The sequence below is a fragment of the Octodon degus genome, unplaced genomic scaffold, assembly GCF_000260255.1.
Source record: "Octodon degus isolate 3935 unplaced genomic scaffold, OctDeg1.0 scaffold00010, whole genome shotgun sequence".
In the NCBI taxonomy this organism is placed as follows: Eukaryota; Metazoa; Chordata; class Mammalia; order Rodentia; family Octodontidae; genus Octodon; species Octodon degus.
The window spans coordinates 5,446,083-5,463,565 of record NW_004524586.1 but is presented as its reverse complement, the minus strand read 5'-3'; the positions used below and the strand labels follow the sequence as shown (position 1 = coordinate 5,463,565).

The following is a 17,483-nucleotide window of genomic DNA, read 5'->3' as shown; positions in this document are numbered from 1 at the left end:
ATACAGAAGCACAGGGCAGCTGCTGGGCTTCCTCCTGGCAGTTGCTTGGTGGTGTCTGCCCAGCTGTGGCACATCCTCCATGACACAGATGGCCAAAGGAAGCATGGACATCAGCAGGCTGAATCATCCCACCTCCGTCAGATGTGCACACGCTCATGCACACTACACAAGCCCACTGCCAGCACGTGTGCTGCGCAACCCAGGGACACACATGGACAATCATCCTGAATGCCTGTGTGGGCAGAGGACACCTCGTGGGCGCCCACTCAACCTGCCGTTCTGCCGGCTGTCCCTGCCCCCCGCCACCTTTCAACTCAACGAACCTTGGCCCCCTCCTGAAAGTACTGACCACAGCCCAGTGCTCTTGGTGCTCTGTGCCTTGGGCAGACCGTGTGGCAGGGTGAGTGGTGCAGATTCCTCTGTGCCTGCTTTCCCCCTTCATCTGCACATTCAGGATAGAGCACCCAGGCTGAAAGGAGGGAATGACAAGAAAAGTTAGAGCACAGCACCCACTGTCATCAGCAGTGTACTTAATGTGGCCACAGGACAGCACTTTGATGGCAGACATCTCAGAGACAAACACCTATGACCAAGATTCAGAGTTCAAAACAGAAGCCCTGCAACCCAGAGGGAAGCCTTTCCCCGTTTGCCTCTGGAACTCACCCTCACACCCCACAGACGTGCGCGTGGAGCCTTCTGAGAGCGGGGCACCGTGTTAGATGCTGTGGGAGATGCTAAGATGAATAATGCAAGGCCCCAGCCTGCAGAGAGCTCACAGACCGACCGGCCGGGCAGATAAGATGCATTCATAGCGATGTGAACACAGGAGGAAGTGATAAAGGCCACAAAGCGATAAAGGCAAGGGAGGAAGGCACTGCTTCCAGCCGGGCAGCCAGGGAGGGCAGAGAGGAAAGAGCGTTTGCACAAGCCTGAACCCTGGTAGTGTCCAGAGCTAGGAAACCCAGGGCCACTGGAGAGAGTGAAGGTCAGTTGAAGGTATGTGTACCCCTGCCCCTCTCTATCCATCAACTGTCCTGCCCTGGCCTGTCTATAATTCATCCATTAGAGAAGGAAAAATCAATATTTACCAACATAAATTAAAACCCAAGAAGGGACCCACGGAGTGCAAGCAAGGTCTGTGAGCAGAGAACTGCATTGTGGTCATCCAGGTTAAGGGACAGAATGGACAAGCAGGCTTCCAGGCCCCGCCTTCCCCCACAGCAAGCCTGTCTCCCTCCTGCAGCGTCATCCGCAGGGAGCACGGAGACCCCGTCATCGAGGAGCTCAACCCGGGTGATGCACTGGAGCCCGAGGGCAGGGGCACAGGTGAGGGCACTGGGCGTCATGGCCTGCCTCCCTATCTTGCTGCTCCCTGCACCCCCGGGGCAAGGGCAGGAGGCCCAGCACAGCCAGTCCCCCCACAGGCTTGCCTGTCCCTGCTGCTCTGAGAGTCAAGACCAAGGGGAAGGTGACGGCAGAAAGGAAGGAGCCCTGGGCACTGCCAGGTAGGAGGCAGAGGAGAGGACTGTCCTCCTGTACCCCAGGGCTGCTAGGCCTCCGGGCAGGAGCCTGGGCCTGCAGGAAGTAGTTTCTCTGACCAGGCCTTGCCACTCAGGGGTGGGAAGGTACAGAGGAGCCCCTTCTGCTCCCAGGCAGGGGCTCTGCGTCTGCCCTCTCCCTTCGTGGCCCTCAGCTTGGTCTCAGACTAAGCACTACCCACGAGGCCCACGACCAGGGTCTGCCACTGCCTCATCTTGTGGCCTTGACAGAACTGTTTCAGCCTCAGGGTCTTGTTTCCCACAACCCTAAAAGGAGAAATGGTTATAGCCACCCTCATTTCTAGGTTGCAACAAGCACTGAAAAGAAATAAATACCCAAACAGTTGTTAAATTGACAAAAAAGAACCCACTCCTGTAAAAACAGGAAGGTATATTATTCAAATGATAACGGAAAGGGCAGTGGGTGAATAACTTGCATCCACACCCTACATGTGAGGAAGAGGAGTGTGTGCCGTGAATTCTGAGCCAGCTGTTAGGAGCGAGGCAGACCCTAAGGCCCCTCCCCAGTCCCAGTGCTGAGCTCTGCCTGTACCGTCCACGCTTGGGGCTGTGGTGGCCGAACCCGGCTGCGAGCTCCTTGTCACTGTGGGTTGCTTGCAATGGCCAGAGGTGAAATCTGCCTTGTTTATAGGGGGCGTGGTGACTGACTTTGATGGAGACGGAATGCTGGACCTCATCTTATCTCATGGAGAGTCCATGGCTCAGCCGCTGTCTGTCTTCCGGGGAAATCAGGTGTGTACCAACCTAGGACCCGTAGATCCCAGGCGGGTGACCCAGGGCACAGGAGCCTAGGATGCTTGCTGGCCGGCCTGGTGGGACATGGAAAGCCCAAGCCTGGAGACCGCACATCAGTCCCCTGCAGCACAGCGCACCTCAGGAAGCCGGGAGACGCCCTGGGCCTCTCTGCCATCCACTGTCACTTCCCTGCCAAAACTCTTTTCCTGGGTCTCTCGGGCTCTCCCAGTGCCTCTCTTTCTCTTCAGCTCATCTGTCTTTGCCCGTTTCTCTTTCTTGCCTCCTCCTTTCTCTTTCCTCTGCCCTTTTCTCATCCTCACCCTCCTCGCCCCCTCTCCCTCCTTGTCCCTCTCCCCTCCCTGCTGCTCCTGCCCACCTCGCTGACGCTCTACCTGCCTGTCTCCCTCCCTCCAGGGCTTCAGCAACAACTGGCTTCGAGTGGTGCCTCGCACCCAGTTTGGAGCTTTTGCCAGGGGGGCCAAGGTCGTGCTGTACACCAAGAAGAGCGGGGCTCACCTGAGAATCATCGACGGGGGCTCAGGGTACCTTTGCGAGATGGAACCCGTGGCACACTTTGGCCTGGGTGAGTTGGGGCCCAGTTAGGGCTCAGTGAGTGGGCACTAAAAGTGAGTCCTGCAGCATGCTGCGGGGCTTAGGAACACACAGTCCCCGCATCCTGCGGGCGCCGCCTCACTGTGACAGCATGGAGGACAGCAGCTATTGGAGGCCGACCCTTTGGGAGATGAGCCCACACTCCGGGGAAGGGAGTGGGAAAGGCTGACTAGAATTTCCTGTGTCTCTCCTGTGGGAGTTTCCATCTAGGACCTGGAAAGAATTAGTTCACTTGGAGTCAAAGTGTTTAATCCTCTGTTCGTCCAAGGCCGCACCTTGCTCTTCATTTGCTGGTCTGCACCAAACTTGTCCACAACAGCTGGTTCCCCTGGCCTCTTGGGATCTGACTTAATGTTTCAGGCTTCTCACCAAAGCCTGGTGTCTTCCAGTGGACAGAGGTTTGGGAACAAAGCTCCCATAATTTATAATAACCTTATGTCTAATAGCCAAAAGCTAGGAACACTAGAGATGTCCTTCAGTAGACTAATGGTTTACAAGCTGAAATCCATCCGTGCAGTGGAGCATCCCCAGCATCAGAATAGCCAACCCTCGGGTAGACTGCCAGGGCCTTAGGGTAGAGGAAGCAAAGTTTGTTTCCAAAGCCCACATGATCGTACTCCCATACCCTTCTCAAAAACCAGCACAGACCGGTTGTTACCAGGGTTAGAGACGGTGAACAGAGGGATGTGGCAATGATGTGGCACATCTTTGTCACAATGGCACAGTTCTGTATCCTGACTGTGCTGGCTGTATGAACCTACAAGTATGAAATACAACACAGAACTACACACACCCCTTTACCCAGGTCAAGCTGCTGGTTTTGATGTAGTGCTGTCATTACGTACGATAGAGGCATTGGGACAGCTGGGAGGTTCATTTGTGGGACCTTTCTGTACTGTCTTTGTAACTTACTAGGAATCTCCAATTATTCTAAGATATTTCTAAATAAATCATGGAGTTATTAGGGGAAAAGGTGTAAGGATTACAATAATAGAAAAGAAATTGGGCCAACAAGGTAGCTCAGTGGACTAAGCACCTGCTTAGGCAAGTGCAGGGACTGGGTTCAATCCCTGGCACCACATGCTGGGTGGGCCCCACCCCCGGGCATGCTGAGCCAGCCACTGAGACCGAGCATGGTGGCACATGCCTGCAATCCCAGCACTGGGGCGGCTAAAAACAGGAGGATCACTACGAGTCTGAGCTGTGTAGTAAGACCCTGTACTAAATACATTTTTAAAAAAGAAAGGGAACAACTCATTGAGAAGCCTAGCAGGAGGAAAGCCGAGAGTTAAGAAAGCAATTGAATCAGAAATTCCTAGGCTCAAACCAAACACCTTCCCTTGTGTTGGCACCTCATGAAGTGATATGATTTTAATATAAGAAGATTAGGCAATATGGTCTCAAATTAATGAATACATACCAATGTTAATATTATACACACATTATACATGCATAGAAAAAACTGAAAGAAAATGCAAAGTGTATGAACAGTACTTTCATCCAAGTGGCTAAATTACCAAAGTGGCTTCACTTATTCTAGACACTGTGCTGTGCACTGTGTCCTCTACTTCATCCCCACAACTGCCCTGAGACAGCCACAATCATTCTCATGTTTCAAATGAAAAAACTGAAGATGGACAATCAAAAGGAAAAAAAGGCTGCCCCAGGTCGTGTGCTGCCCAGATTAGCACAGCAGGGCCTTAAACCTGGTCTGTCTGAGAGCGTGATTTTTATTTTCTTCATTTTCTTCCATGTTTTGGGGTGTGTGTGTGTGTGTGTGTGTGTGTGTGTGTGTGTGGCAGTTTTTATAGGGAACACGTAATATTTATAAAGCCTGAAAAGAGGCAGTAAATATTCAGCGGCCCCAGGGCCTGGTTATGTGCGCCTGCTCTCAAGCTGTTGCTCCCTGGATGGCTCGGCCTGAGTTGGGAGCATCTATCACTCCTGAGGCTGCCTTTGTCTGTGCTGCCCCTAAAGGTACAAGACGACTTTTAAATACAGCATCTTCTTGCAAAATAACAGTTCTGTAAGGAGCTCCTAGTATGTGCCAGGCACTGGACTAAGAGTTTTGTGGGGAGACTTCACTCAATTTCAGTGCAGCTTGATGAAGCAGATAGCATGACCTGCATTTACAAGTCAGAAAACTGAGGCTGAGGTTGAGTGACTTGCCTTAACCTCAAGAAGGTGAGGAGAGCTAGGTTTGGACTCCACCTCCTGGGATACCATGGTCTGCACTGTGGACCACTGTGACTCACCACCTTCCTGTCCTATGTGTACACAGCCAGGGTCCTCTGCTCTGCTGCTGCTGCTGCTGCTTCTTGGACACCTCAGCCCCTCAGTGACCCAAGGGAGGGCATGCTAGCACCAAGGTGACTACCAGGGTCTCAGGTGGGATGTTCATCCAGGTACCTAGCTGCATGTCAGCCTCCATCCCCCTATACAGATAGGGACATTGGGAGCAAATTGAGGGAGTAGCCAGGACTGGGGTTGAGGTTGTCCATCGCCACATCCCATGAGCTTCCTCTGCTAGTTTAAGATGCGCACTATGGGCCTGCCTTAGCCCCTTCTCTGGCCAGCATTTGCCAGGAAAGCAGACCTTCAACCAGGCAGGCTGTCCAAGTCATTTGCTGGGGTCCAGAATGTGTTAGGACTGTCAGACTCTGTCCTCAAGGCAAGGTACCTTGTACCTGACGTGGCCCCTCCTGATGTCCACCCTTGAGGGCCATGGAAATTGCTCTTGGTTTGAACTCTGGCTCAGAGTACTCCAAAGGCTCCTACAGGAGGCTTCTCTCATCTGCAGGGCTCCCTGCAGAGAAGGGAGAGAGAAACAAGCAGGAGGAGGGAGAGAAGGAAGGAGGGAGACAAGGAGGGGTCAGAGACAGGCTTTGAGATAGCAAGTGATGCACAGGGGCAGCTAGACCAGGAGCAAGGCCAGTGGCCAGGAGTACGGTTCTCCAGTAGGCAGGCTCAATCCCCCCAAGGGCCCAGGAGGTTCCCTTTATGGGTAGAGCACAACCCAGGCCTTCTTGATGGAGGGAGGAGCCAGCAACGGAGCAGGAGAGCGGGCTGGTGGGGAAGACCAGACATTGGGAAGTGTGTGCATTCTTGCTGGCTTGGGACAAAGGCCCAGATGGAGTGCTCCATCCACAGAATGGGAAAGAAGACCTGATAGAGGCTAAGCCTGAAAAGGGAGGAGGACGGACCAGGCTGTCTGAGGTCCCTGCAGAGGGCAGATGGACCAAGGAGCACCAGCAGAGTCCAGAGAGGCGCAGCCCACATTGCCTCGGACAAGAGGTGCCACAGAGTGGCCCTCAGGCCATCAGCAAGGGCAGCGTCCTACATCAGGAGTCCCAGAGGGAGAACAGGATCTGTGCATATTCGTAGAAGCCTTTTTTCTTCCTCTTTCTGATTTTGAGAACAATATACACTGATTATAAGAAAATTAGAAAGGGCCGGCCAGATAGCTCAATGACATAAAGCACCTGTCTGGCAAGCCCAAGTTCCTGAGTTCAATCCCCAGTATCCAAAAAAAGAAAAAGAAAGAAATTTTAAAAATATAACAAATCATTAAGAATAAGGCAGAAATCGCCCACAATTTCATACTACTTAGAATATTAAGTAAAAAATAAAGCTCTCTTTCTTCCCCTTCCCAAGTGCTGTTCAGTTGGCTGATTCAGTTCGTATTTCCTGCACACCTACTGTGTGCCAGGCACTAAGGACTAGATAAAGGTCCTTAGCACGAGCACTCTTGTATTCTAGTGGAAGGAGAAGAAACATGGCAGGTACGATAATCATACACAATAGTGAAAATATGAAATGTTAGCTGATATTAAATGCTACAAAAAAGAAAACTCCAAGCAGGGAATGGAGACAAACAGCCAGTTCCAAACATGAGGTCTAGATTGGCTTCCTCAGCATCCAGGCCTTTGCTAGGCTTTCATCTCGTTCAGGATAGGCAGGAGCACATTCACGGATGTGTATGCTCTGAGAGCTACAAGTAATGATACTCCTCGACTTGTCCTAAAGCCTTGCTTTTATCCTTGCCTTAACAGTCCAGCCTGGCCATTACTCCAAGTCTATGCACAGTTCTTTGCTTTCTCTCAGTACTGTAGCGCATTTCACTGTGTGGCAGGGATCATAACTTATTTACAAGTCCCCTGCCGATGGGCAGCTAGATCCTTTCCAGTTCTGAGCAGTCCAAGGTGAGAAGAAGCTGAATACAAGAAAGGCCTGCCTTGGGCTCTGCTTATCGCAGAAGCAGAGCAGACCCAGGCTGTGCAGGGAGGAAGAGGGGAGATCGGGAGCAGAGGGCGCTGCAGGGGGCAGCAGCACGGAGCACCGGCTGCCCCCACCCCCGCCCCCGTACCCTTCCTTTAATCACGCCCTGCCTTGCCCTGACTTTGTAGCAAGGTGTGGTGAGCAGGTGCGTTGTCATGGACGTGCATGTGATGCGCACACTCGCGCCTCCCCACAGATGCGCCCTGGGCCCCTCCTTCCCCATGGGCGCCAGGGCAGCCGGCTCAGAGCTGCACTCCCTGGCACAGAGCTGCCCACAGCAGCCTCCGCGGGTGCTCTGCACTTCACGCCACCACGGGAGACCAGACCCCCAGGTGCACCCCAGCTCCCTCTGCGGAGCTGGCTGCTGTCCAGGGTCCTGAGGGCCTGCTGGGCTGCATAGAACGCTCCCAGGGTCATCGTACAGGCCTGGCCCGTCTCAGTGGCCCCTGCCCACCCGTGCTGCGTTCTCCAACTCCTCACACACCGCCCAGGCCTGTCCCTGCACCTCCCAGAGGCAGACCAAACATTCTTGCTTGCAGGGGTTGTCAGTACCCCCACCGCAGCTGTGCTCCCCATTGCATATCCAGGCTGGTTTCTGGCCTGCAGGGGCTGAGCAGCTCACTGCGGAGCCCAGAAAACAAGCACAAGGGCCAAAACTCTGCTTGCCCCAAGGAGCCCCACAGGGGTCCCCCCTCGGGCAGCCTGCTGGCACTGGTGGCACCCACACCCACACCCCACTTCCTTTCAGCTAACTGTCTGCGAGTGACTCAGCTGCCTCTGAGCCGGCTGTGCTCATTTAGGGAAGGAAAATTCAGTAACCCACATAAAAATTGCTTTATTAAAGTGCAAAAATATTCCACCAACTGTATTCTCACCATCTGTTTTGCTTGTAATTCTGAAAAGTGCAATTCTCTGTGCTCCTTGGCCTTTGTCCTTTAAAAGCTGCCAGATCAACTCCCCGCTGCTCCTGACCTGCATCTATGCTGGAGAACCAGGCTCCTCTGCACCCCCCCACCCCCACCCCACACACACACTGGCCAGCGTGCAGGCAGCTGCAGTGAGGTGCAGGGTCAGGGAGCCCGGGCCCCTCAGTTGGGCAGCTCCGTGAACTCTGGAGATCTCACATAGGCAGCCTGGGCCAGAGGTATCAGATGGCCCCAAGACAGGAGCCTGAGTTCAGCTGTAGCACAGACATCTGCAAACCACTTCACCTTACCTCAGTGTTTCCATCCAGATAATGGGTAGAAAATGACTGCCCAAGACCCCAGAGTCCCTCTCCTTCCCTTCTTTGATCTTCTGGCCTGGCATTCAAACACCCCATGCCATTTCACACTTCTGGGCCTTTAGCTATGCTCTTCTCCCTGCCTGCAATTTTCTTTCCTTCCCTTCTCTGCTTCACAAACTCTTCCTCTTCCTCCAGTAGACAGAGGAAATGGCCCACCTCTCTGAGCAGTACCAGTGCTATTCCTACACATCCCCAGCTTACTACAATATATCCTCACTTGTGTTCATTGCTTCCATGGGAACCAGTTCCTCCAGAATGAGGTCTGGGCCCTTCTCAGGTGTGCTGGACTCCCCACCACTTTGTAGTGCTTGGCACAGGGTGGCTGCTGGGCATACCTGCGGGGCTGTTACCAGCACAGGTCACTGGGGAGTTGTTTCCAGGGTCTTGGTATCCCAAAAAAAAGAACTGAGCAGGACAGTCAACAGGAACCACAAGACCAAGGTTTATGAAAAGCTGGTGAGAAGAGCTTTTGGGCCCCATGGTGGCAGACACTGGGTCTCTACGGACCTGGGAGTAGGGAAGAGCTGTAGCCGGGGCCTCGTAGCAGCCGTGACCAGGGTGCCTGACTCAGCATACCCAGGGAGAAGGGCAGGTTTTGACCATGAAAGGTGTTTAGAGGAAAGGGTAGGGCATGCAGGAGCCCACAGGAGGCAGTGAAGATTACAAAGCAAATGTGGTCGTTGGTGACAGCCAGGACCACAAATGCAGTCATCAGTGACAGGTAGGGCCAAGTATTTAGGGGTGTGCACACACCTGGGGCCTCAGGGGCACAGGATGACCTTTCCCTGTTGGCTTCCTGACATTTCAACAGTTGTCCTTGTTCTGCCTAGTTTTTCCTTCTACCTCAGGATGGGCGGCATCACAGGGGTCCCGAGAATATGGGTCCCAGGATCCAACAGACCTTAGCTGGGGCGGGTAATTCTCTTCCCTCCCTGAGTCCCAGCCTTCTCATGTCTAAGATAATGGAAATAATGAAACTGTCGCCCTTTCGTAGCCGTTCTGTGCCCATCCTCTTGAGGAGGTGCTAGGAGGACTTAGTGCCTCATCACCAGAGAGCTCTTGGGACAGTTTGGGACACACTGTCAGTACTTGCTCTCAGTAACAGGTGAAAGCCCTTTGGGGACTGCAGGGTGACACCTAAGAACTGACGGTGACAAGATGATAAGAGTGTTGATTAATTGGATGGCGGTGTTCATACTTCAGGGAAGAACCACATTTCCCAGGGGTGTCAGGACTCTGGGGCAGCACCCCATCTTATAGACAAAGAAACTGAGGCCCGGGGAGTGCGTCTCGACCCTCCTAACTCTGCTTCTCCTCTCCCCTGGGCCTAGAGGGAGGCAGGGACAGAAGAAGCAGGCCTCGGAACCCCTCCACAGTGCAGGCTGTAAATTTGCGGTAGTCTATGAATATTCCGTGACTTGAGTTATTTGTGGCACTTCAGGCAAGCTAGAAAATGTATTCGTGTAGCTGTTCTGTTGCTATCGCTGAGAAACGCTTTTTTCTTTCTTTTTTTTAATCTCCTTTTCTTTAATTGAAGATGTTTACTTTTTTACATGTGCCACTTATTTGGGGCACTGTACACCCTAAAAATGCCGAATCTCTTGCACCTCCACATTCTTCAAAATAAGGAAACAAAACTGTAGCTGGCCCTGCCCACCTCCATTCCCACCCCTTGGAGTTACAGAAGGCTGGGGAGTGGAGACTGGAGAACCCTGAATCTCAAAGGCTGGGGCCGAGAGGAAAGGATGTCTAAGGGAGAAACGGGGCTGTGGTGTGAGTCCCTGCCCTGAGCCTCTTGCCAGGACGGCTGCACGGCGTGGCCCTCAGAGGTGGCAGCTGTCCACGCCCTCACTCAGCCGTGGTGGCTGCCCCGGAACCTCCTAATGGGATTTAGCAGGGGCGGGGGGGGGAGCAAGGAGCAGCAGACACAGGGAGGACAAGGGGGCAGCACAGTGTGGCCCACACGGCCGCCCACGGCATCCTGGGACTGGGCACAAGATCAAGCAGGGCCCACACTGCAGCGCCACGCTACGACGCTGTTCAGTCTCTATGCACAGGTGTCTACTCCAGATCATCTTAAAGTGTCTGTGGAGTTTCCAACCCTCATTTTCTTTAATACTAGAACCCCTTTTATATATCAAAATATCTCATGAATAGCCCTCTACCCCCGGGGCTATCAGTGTCCTACCCGCTGGTGGATAGTAAGAACCAGAAGCCAGGAGCAATTCAACAGGACATCAGATGTGACTGGCTTTCTAGCAGTATCTGTGTACACTGGGGGGAAAAAAGTAACGTATGTGCATGGGTGATCTGTTGTTTATTCAGCCCAGAAACAATGTTATGGGAGCATGTGGACTTGAGAACCCCACGGGACCCGGTCTCCCACCCTACCCTGGTGGGTGATGAGGTGGTATCTGTACGCTTCCTTCAGGGGTACCACCCCCTGCAGGTAAGGTGGGGCCCCCTCCCCACCCCAAGGCCCCACCATCAGCCTGACCTTGCCATGGGGACCAGACGGTTTCCCTTTGCACTTGACCAATCTTTCCGGCATGCTTTTTGCTGCCGGTGATGCAGGATGTGTGTGCGTCGGTGAACCCTGAGTACTGGCTCAGCTTCGCCTGTCTTTGGTAAACATCTCAGCTCTACAGAATGGTATTCTTCTGTACCCTTTGCCCCACCTTTTTCCAAGTCTTTATTTAGACCTCTGCTCAAAGGCTTCCTCCCCTAGAGCCTGTCCTGGACACCCGAGATAGAAGGGCCCCCAAACAGCCACCCAGTCTCTTTGCCCTGTTACTCTAGCTTTGTTTTCTTCATGGAGCTTGCCGGTATCTGACATGGTTTATCATGGGTCCTGTTTGCTTGTCTTCTGCATGGAGACTGGGAGCCCCAGAAGAACAAGGACATTCCCGGTGACAAAAGAGGGCCTGTGCCCATTAATATAAACAAAAGAGGGTGCCCAGGAGTGCACAGGGAATGAGCTGAAGGCCAGGGATTGTCCCCGCTTCTCCCAGCCACCTCCTTCTACCATGCTCCCTGTAAACACCAGCTAGTGGTGGAGCCAAGGCGAGAGCGCGGGACCCCAAGGGCAGCATTGCCCGCCAGGCTATGCCTCCCCAGCTGAGCCTTGAGCCAGGGGGCCATCAGCTAAAGTCTGCGGTCCACAGCTGTGCTGTCCAGCGTGGCAGCCACTGGCCGTCTGTGTTTATTGCCTTGGAGATAAGTTCAAACTGAATGACACGGAGTTCACTGCATGTGCTCGACAGTCGCAGGAGGCTGGTGCCTGCTGTCAGATCCCGAAGACGCCCGCCACTGCAGAGATTCCACTGGACAGTGTTGCTGTGAAGAGAAGGCGCCCTGAGTCTGCCTTAAGAAGAGTGGGTCATTGGCAGTTTGTTACGTGGATGAGCACACTAATGTCCACGCTTTGGCTGAGGCCCCCGTGTCCTCCGACACTGACCTCTCTCCCTCTCCTTCCTGCAGGAAGAGACGAGGCCAGCAGTGTGGAGGTGACATGGCCAGATGGCAAGATGGTGAGCCGGAGTGTGGCCAGCCGGGAGATGAATTCAGTGCTGGAGATCCCCTACCCCCGGGATGAGGAGAGACTTCAGGACCCAGCCCCACTGGAGGTGTGCCAAGGCATCTGGGCCTCCTAACCCCATGGGCTACAACCCCATGGGCTGACCAATAGACGTGCCTGAAGAGGGATGGAAACCTTACCAAAGAGCAGGCTCTAAATGAGTCCTCCCTTTGTAGTTTACACAATGCTATCACATTCATATCTTTTCTGCTTGTCGTAGAAATCCTACAGAATTGTAGGAATGACTTTCATACCCATTTCACAGAGGAGGAAAACTGGGGCTATGAGAGGGAAGACACCCTCGCTACATTGAGGCGGCATAGCCCATCGTGAGCAGGATTCATAACTGACCCTCAGTCTCTACTGCCCTCCAGATTCTGTCCAAGTCTTTGAGGAGGCCTCTTACTGCCCTCAGGGAGGGTCTCAGGGCCCATAGCAGGGCCTCTTGGGGCTCTGTGAGGAAGTAGCTCTGGAGCGGCCTCTCCCCAGGCACACAGATCCCATGTTTGGGGAAATGAGCAGGACTTAGAATTATGTGTTCTTGGTTTCCCCTCCCGGCCTTCTCAGTGCAAATAAAAACGTCCCAGAAGGGAGGGCTTTCCCCCGGCCTGTGGCTAAGGGCACCCTTCATGCTGAGGTCAGGGTGACAGCTGCTCTGTGGCTCTGATTAGGCAGGAACCTGAGATGACACCTTCCGGACTCACCAGTGTCTCTGCTTCTGCCCACTTTGCAGTGCGGCCAAGGATTCTCCCAGCAGGAAAGTGGCCACTGCGTGGGTGAGTTGCCGGGAGGCACCAGAGGACGGGTGGGGGCTGGGATCTCACTCAGCATGCCAGCCAGACACACAGGGAGATCCAGGGTGTAGACAAGGGGCAGGAAGGGAAGCAGAGGAAAGTGCTGCTTGTGCCAGCGCTCCAGATCCCAGGACAACTACCGGGTGACTCACCAGGTGATGGTAGTGACTAGGCTGAGTTGCCACTGTTCTGGGACGTGGCAGGGCCTTCTTGCTGTGAAGATGGAGAGCACAGCTTGGAGAGGAGACACCACCATGAGGACTTCGAGGTCCTTGGTGAGTGGGGTGGGCACGCTTCACCCTGATGCACTTGCCCAGGTGCCTGGCCCGCCAGGGGAGCAGCCAGCAACGGGGCTGGCAGACGAGTACTACATTGCTTGGGGCATTTGGGCAAAGCTGTGTGGAGCAGGTCTCAGTGCAGGTAGGAGACTGCAACTTGGTACAGTCCTGGGGGGCAGGTCACTGTGACACTGCTGAATGGCAGCTCCGAGAGGGTCCACTGACCTTCTGGAAGTTCCCTGGGCCCTGGAATGATGAGAAGGGACAGTCTAGAGGCTGTGTGCCTCCCGCTGCAAGCCAGGGAGGGGCCAGCCCACAGGGTTACTCCTTCCTTAACCAAACATAGGAATGAGCCAGACAGACACAGCCCTTCCTCCGTGGCGCTTACGGCCGATGGAGAAGCCCACAAGTGAGGAGCTTATGACTTCACAGGGGGGTCAAGGCCCGGGATGGACAGAGGCAAGAGCTTGGGAGCACAACGCTGGCACCTACCCCAGTCTAGGGAGGGTCCTTGCAGTGGCCTAGAGTGAGCAGGGTTGAAGCTGGGGCCTGACAGGTGAGGAGGAGCTGGACAGGCAGTAGGGCAGCAGTGGCCCACAGAGGCCTGCCAAGAAAGACACAGCTCCAGGAGTGGGGAGCAGAAGTGCCCCCCAGCACTATGTCTCCGTGCTAAACAGACGACGGGGCGCATAGAAAGCCCAGTTTTCCCCGCATGCTGAGCCAGCCGGGCCAGCCCCTGCTCCAGCAGCCATAGATGTGCTTCCTGCTGGGTACCAAATCACGCCCTGGGTGCTGGAGATGCAGCCCGACACCCGCCCTGCGGGATGCTCACTCTAGCGAGGGAGGCGGGCCCCAGGCACGGACCTCCCAGCTGGCCATGCAGCTTACGGACCTGTAACAGAGAGCTCTCTGGGAAGCTGTTCTGGACAGAGAGGACCTTAAAGCCATCCTGAGGGATGAGAAAGAGCCAGCTACAGAAAGAGCTGAAAGGAGCATTTTCCGGGAAGCTGGAAGAGCAGGGGCAGAGAGCTCTGGAAAGGACGCACTTGGTGCACTAGAGGGGCTGCACACCTAGATGACAAGGAGGCAGGGCCACATCCAGAAGGGGTGCAAGGCTCTAGGTTTGGGCCCTTGGGAGTTAAGCAGAAGAGTGACTGATGCGGGCCCCATCTTTCAAAGATCACTCTGGCTGCTGAGTTGCAGGTTGGATTGGGGGGAAGAGTCAAGGCAGGAGGCCAGTAAGATGACAACTGCAGAAATCCAGGCAGCTGAGGGGGAAAAAGGAGGACAGAGAAGCAGCACACAGTGGCGGCAGAATGAACAGGGCGTGACGTGGATTGCAGATGGTGGGGAGAATTCAGGGATCGCTCCGGCTTCTGCAGGAGCAGCTGAGTGGATGGTGGTGGCATTGATTGAACTAGGGAGGCTGGGAAAGGGACCGAAGAGGTACAAGGGCTGAGGGAAATCAGAATTCTGTGTGGGGCATGTGAAACTTGAGGTTCTGTTCATATTAGACATCAAGTGCCGAGTAGGTCGCTGGTGACTGGATTCATAAGCCTAGAGCCGGGAGGAAAGGTGATGGCAGTCAGTCATGGATGAAGGGGTCACCTGGAGAAGTTAGGGTGTGCAGGAAGGAAGATCAAGCCTGAGTGCCCCCCTCCTCAGATGTAGAGATCAAGTACAAAAGGAGCCATTCCAAGGAACTGAAGTAAGGCAAAGGGACATTTCCAGTGAGGCAAGGGGACATCCCCAAGGTCTCAGAGTGGGGAGCGTGCTGGGCCTGAGCTGCAAGCCCCAGCCCGCACTCCTGAGTGAGCAGCCCCTCACGCCTTTCAGACACCAATGAGTGCATCCAGTTCCCCTTCGTGTGTCCTCGAGACAAGCCCGTGTGTGTCAACACCTATGGGAGCTACAGGTGCAGGACCAACAAGAGGTGCGGTCGGGGCTATGAGCCCAATGAGGACGGCACAGCCTGTGTGGGTGAGTGGGCCTGCCACATCCCGGTGTAAGGGGAAGCTGCCCTGCCCTGCGCAGCCCAGGGTGGGCCCAGATCCAGGTCCCCGGCCCCTGCCCACTCCTGCATGGACAGAGCCACCTTAGATTCATGTTGAGTCTCCAAAGAAGACCATGGCAGAGGCTCGGAGAAGCCCCACCACTGCCACCATGGCCTCAGGGGCTGTATGCTAGCCTGAGGCTATTGTTCCTCTCACCTTGCCTAAAGCTGGAGATCCTGCTTTGAGGCCAGCCCATGTTTTCATTGCTTAGATGTGAACCATGTGTCACCTTTGGCTGAAATTCTGAATTGGTCTTTGTCTTCTTCCTCCCAAACTCTTCCCTCCCCATCCTTCCCCTATCCCCTTTCTCTCTTTCCTTTTTCTGTCTCCCTGCCTTACCTTTTGCAGCTCAAGTGGCCTTTTTAGGTGGGTATTCTTCGGCTGCCTTTAGAATCTCTGAGCCTCTCTCTTGGGCCTCATATCTTTCTCTAGGCCTTGGACTTTGCCTTCAGTTATATGCACTTTAAATCCCATCAATAAAGGAAAAAAAAAAAACAAAACAAACCAACCACCTTTGTGGAAAACTCTCTCTCCTGCTGCCTGTCTTTCTGTACACCTGGTAGACTGTGCCTCATACTCCCTGTGAATGGACAGCAGGGGTGGCCATCTTTGAAAAGGGAAGTTTGTGAGATACTGACACCACCACAGTTGTTTATGAAGCCTTTCTTTGCATGTTTTCTGAGAAAACAAAGAAAGTCTCCCTTGTCCTCATCCAACCTCCCTCACTGCTTCAAAAGAATCAAGATAGTCCTGTCTCTTCCGGATCTTCCAGTATCTTGAGAGCTTCTTATTTTGCCCTTAACAAATATGGCTCACAGGTGGTTGCTTGCTTGGTCGATTTAATAATGTATTGTGTGCCTGCTGCTTTGGCCTGTGCTGTTGCTGCTCTTGCGCCCTGAATTCTTGTGGTAGGAAAAGCTTTACTGGGGATGGTGGTGAAGATGGGAGTGCAAAGAGTGGTCCTGTGGGACTTTTGATAAAAATGTTGAAGTTTGAACTTGCTAAGTCTTCCAGCCTCTTTTCTGGAGAAATATGCCAATAAATTCTCTCTCTCTTTTTTTATTTATTTATTTTTTTTCTGGAACCAGGGATTGAACTCAGGCCCTTGCGCTTGCCAGTGAAGTGCTTATTCCACTGAGTCATCTCCCTGGCCCGCTAAACTCTCTACTAGATATTAGCACCTAACAGGAGGGAAGAAAAATCATTTCTGGGCAAGTAGATGTCAGTTGGAATGCTGAATTAGCAACAGGCCTCTCACTAAGAGGGTGGAAGGCCAGGCATGATACAAGGAAGGCACCACTCCCAGGCGTAAGTGGTAATTTAGGTATAGGCAACAATCCTCACATCTGGGGAAGGGTTTGGACCAGGAAGGGTGTGGAATGAGCAGAGGATAGGCATGGGGGGATTACTCTGGGCCCTTTACTTGGGGGAAGTCACATCTCCACTACAGGACCCACTCTTTCCAATCTAACTGGTGAGAGAATTGGGCTAATATTTCCTGAAGTGTTTGTTTTATTTTGCTTTGCTTTGCTTTGCTCTGTTTTGTTTTTTGAGACAGAGTCTCACTATGTAGTTCATACAAGTCTTGAGCTTACTATATATGTCAGATTGGCCTTGAACTCACAGCAACCCTCCTGCCTCAGCCTCCCAGGCACCAGGATTATAGGTGTGCCTTACCAGGCATCAGTAGACTCTTCCCTTCCTAAGACTCCTCAGTGCGGGGCTGGACACAGACATGGCTAGTCTCAGGTTCGCCTGATTTCTAGAAAGATTCTTCACCTCAGCCATTGCAGTGTCTCAGAAACCTGGAAGCTCGTGTAGCCAGCGCAGTCTTTGGAGATGATGTAATGCCACAGAATACGCTCACGCCCAGCCTCAGGTAGTGAAGGCATGTTATAAATCACAGATCTATTCTTCATGGGGGAAAAAGTTGCTCCAAGATATAATAAAATCACACTTAAGAATGCAGCAGGCCTTTTAAAAACATATTTAACAAAAAACTTCCCTTTCCTGATATCATAATAACACTCCCAATAAATCACAAATATGAGTTTCTTGTAGCTAATGCTGTTCTTACACTTAGAACAGCTGCTTAAATGAAAAGTTTTAAAATGAAAACAGCTCCAATTTCCCTGAGAAGCATATACCAACTAAAAAATCACTCAACTTTCAGAAAGCCTATTCCTGGGTACTGACATAAATTAAAGATCTGGGAAGGCCTGAGAGGTGAGGCTCAGAGAGGTGAAGTGGTCAAGGTCACTGTGCCCGAGGTCACAGGGCCGGCTGTCTCCGAGCCAAGGCAGAAGCCTTT

The 17,483-nt window shown here is 53.2% G+C and overlaps 1 protein-coding gene across 2 annotated transcripts in view; it reads left to right on the top strand.

Annotated features, from left to right (window-relative positions):
• Crtac1 (cartilage acidic protein 1) overlaps positions 1-15,698 on the top strand; it is a 151,001-nt gene extending 135,303 nt beyond the window's left edge. Inside the window, exons 9-15 of one of the 2 annotated variants that reach the window (XM_004625528.2) lie at positions 1,244-1,326; positions 2,191-2,291; positions 2,709-2,877; positions 11,950-12,095; positions 12,780-12,822; positions 14,955-15,098; positions 15,521-15,698. In XM_004625528.2, the coding sequence (XP_004625585.1) occupies positions 1,244-1,326; positions 2,191-2,291; positions 2,709-2,877; positions 11,950-12,095; positions 12,780-12,822; positions 14,955-15,098; positions 15,521-15,639 (805 nt within the window). In that variant the 3' untranslated portion in view covers positions 15,640-15,698. Of the gene's footprint in view, positions 1-1,243; positions 1,327-2,190; positions 2,292-2,708; positions 2,878-11,949; positions 12,096-12,717; positions 12,823-14,954; positions 15,099-15,520 lie in introns of those variants that run through there. The other variant, XM_023708913.1, reaches the window with a different exon arrangement.
• Positions 15,699-17,483: the final 1,785 nt, after the last annotated feature.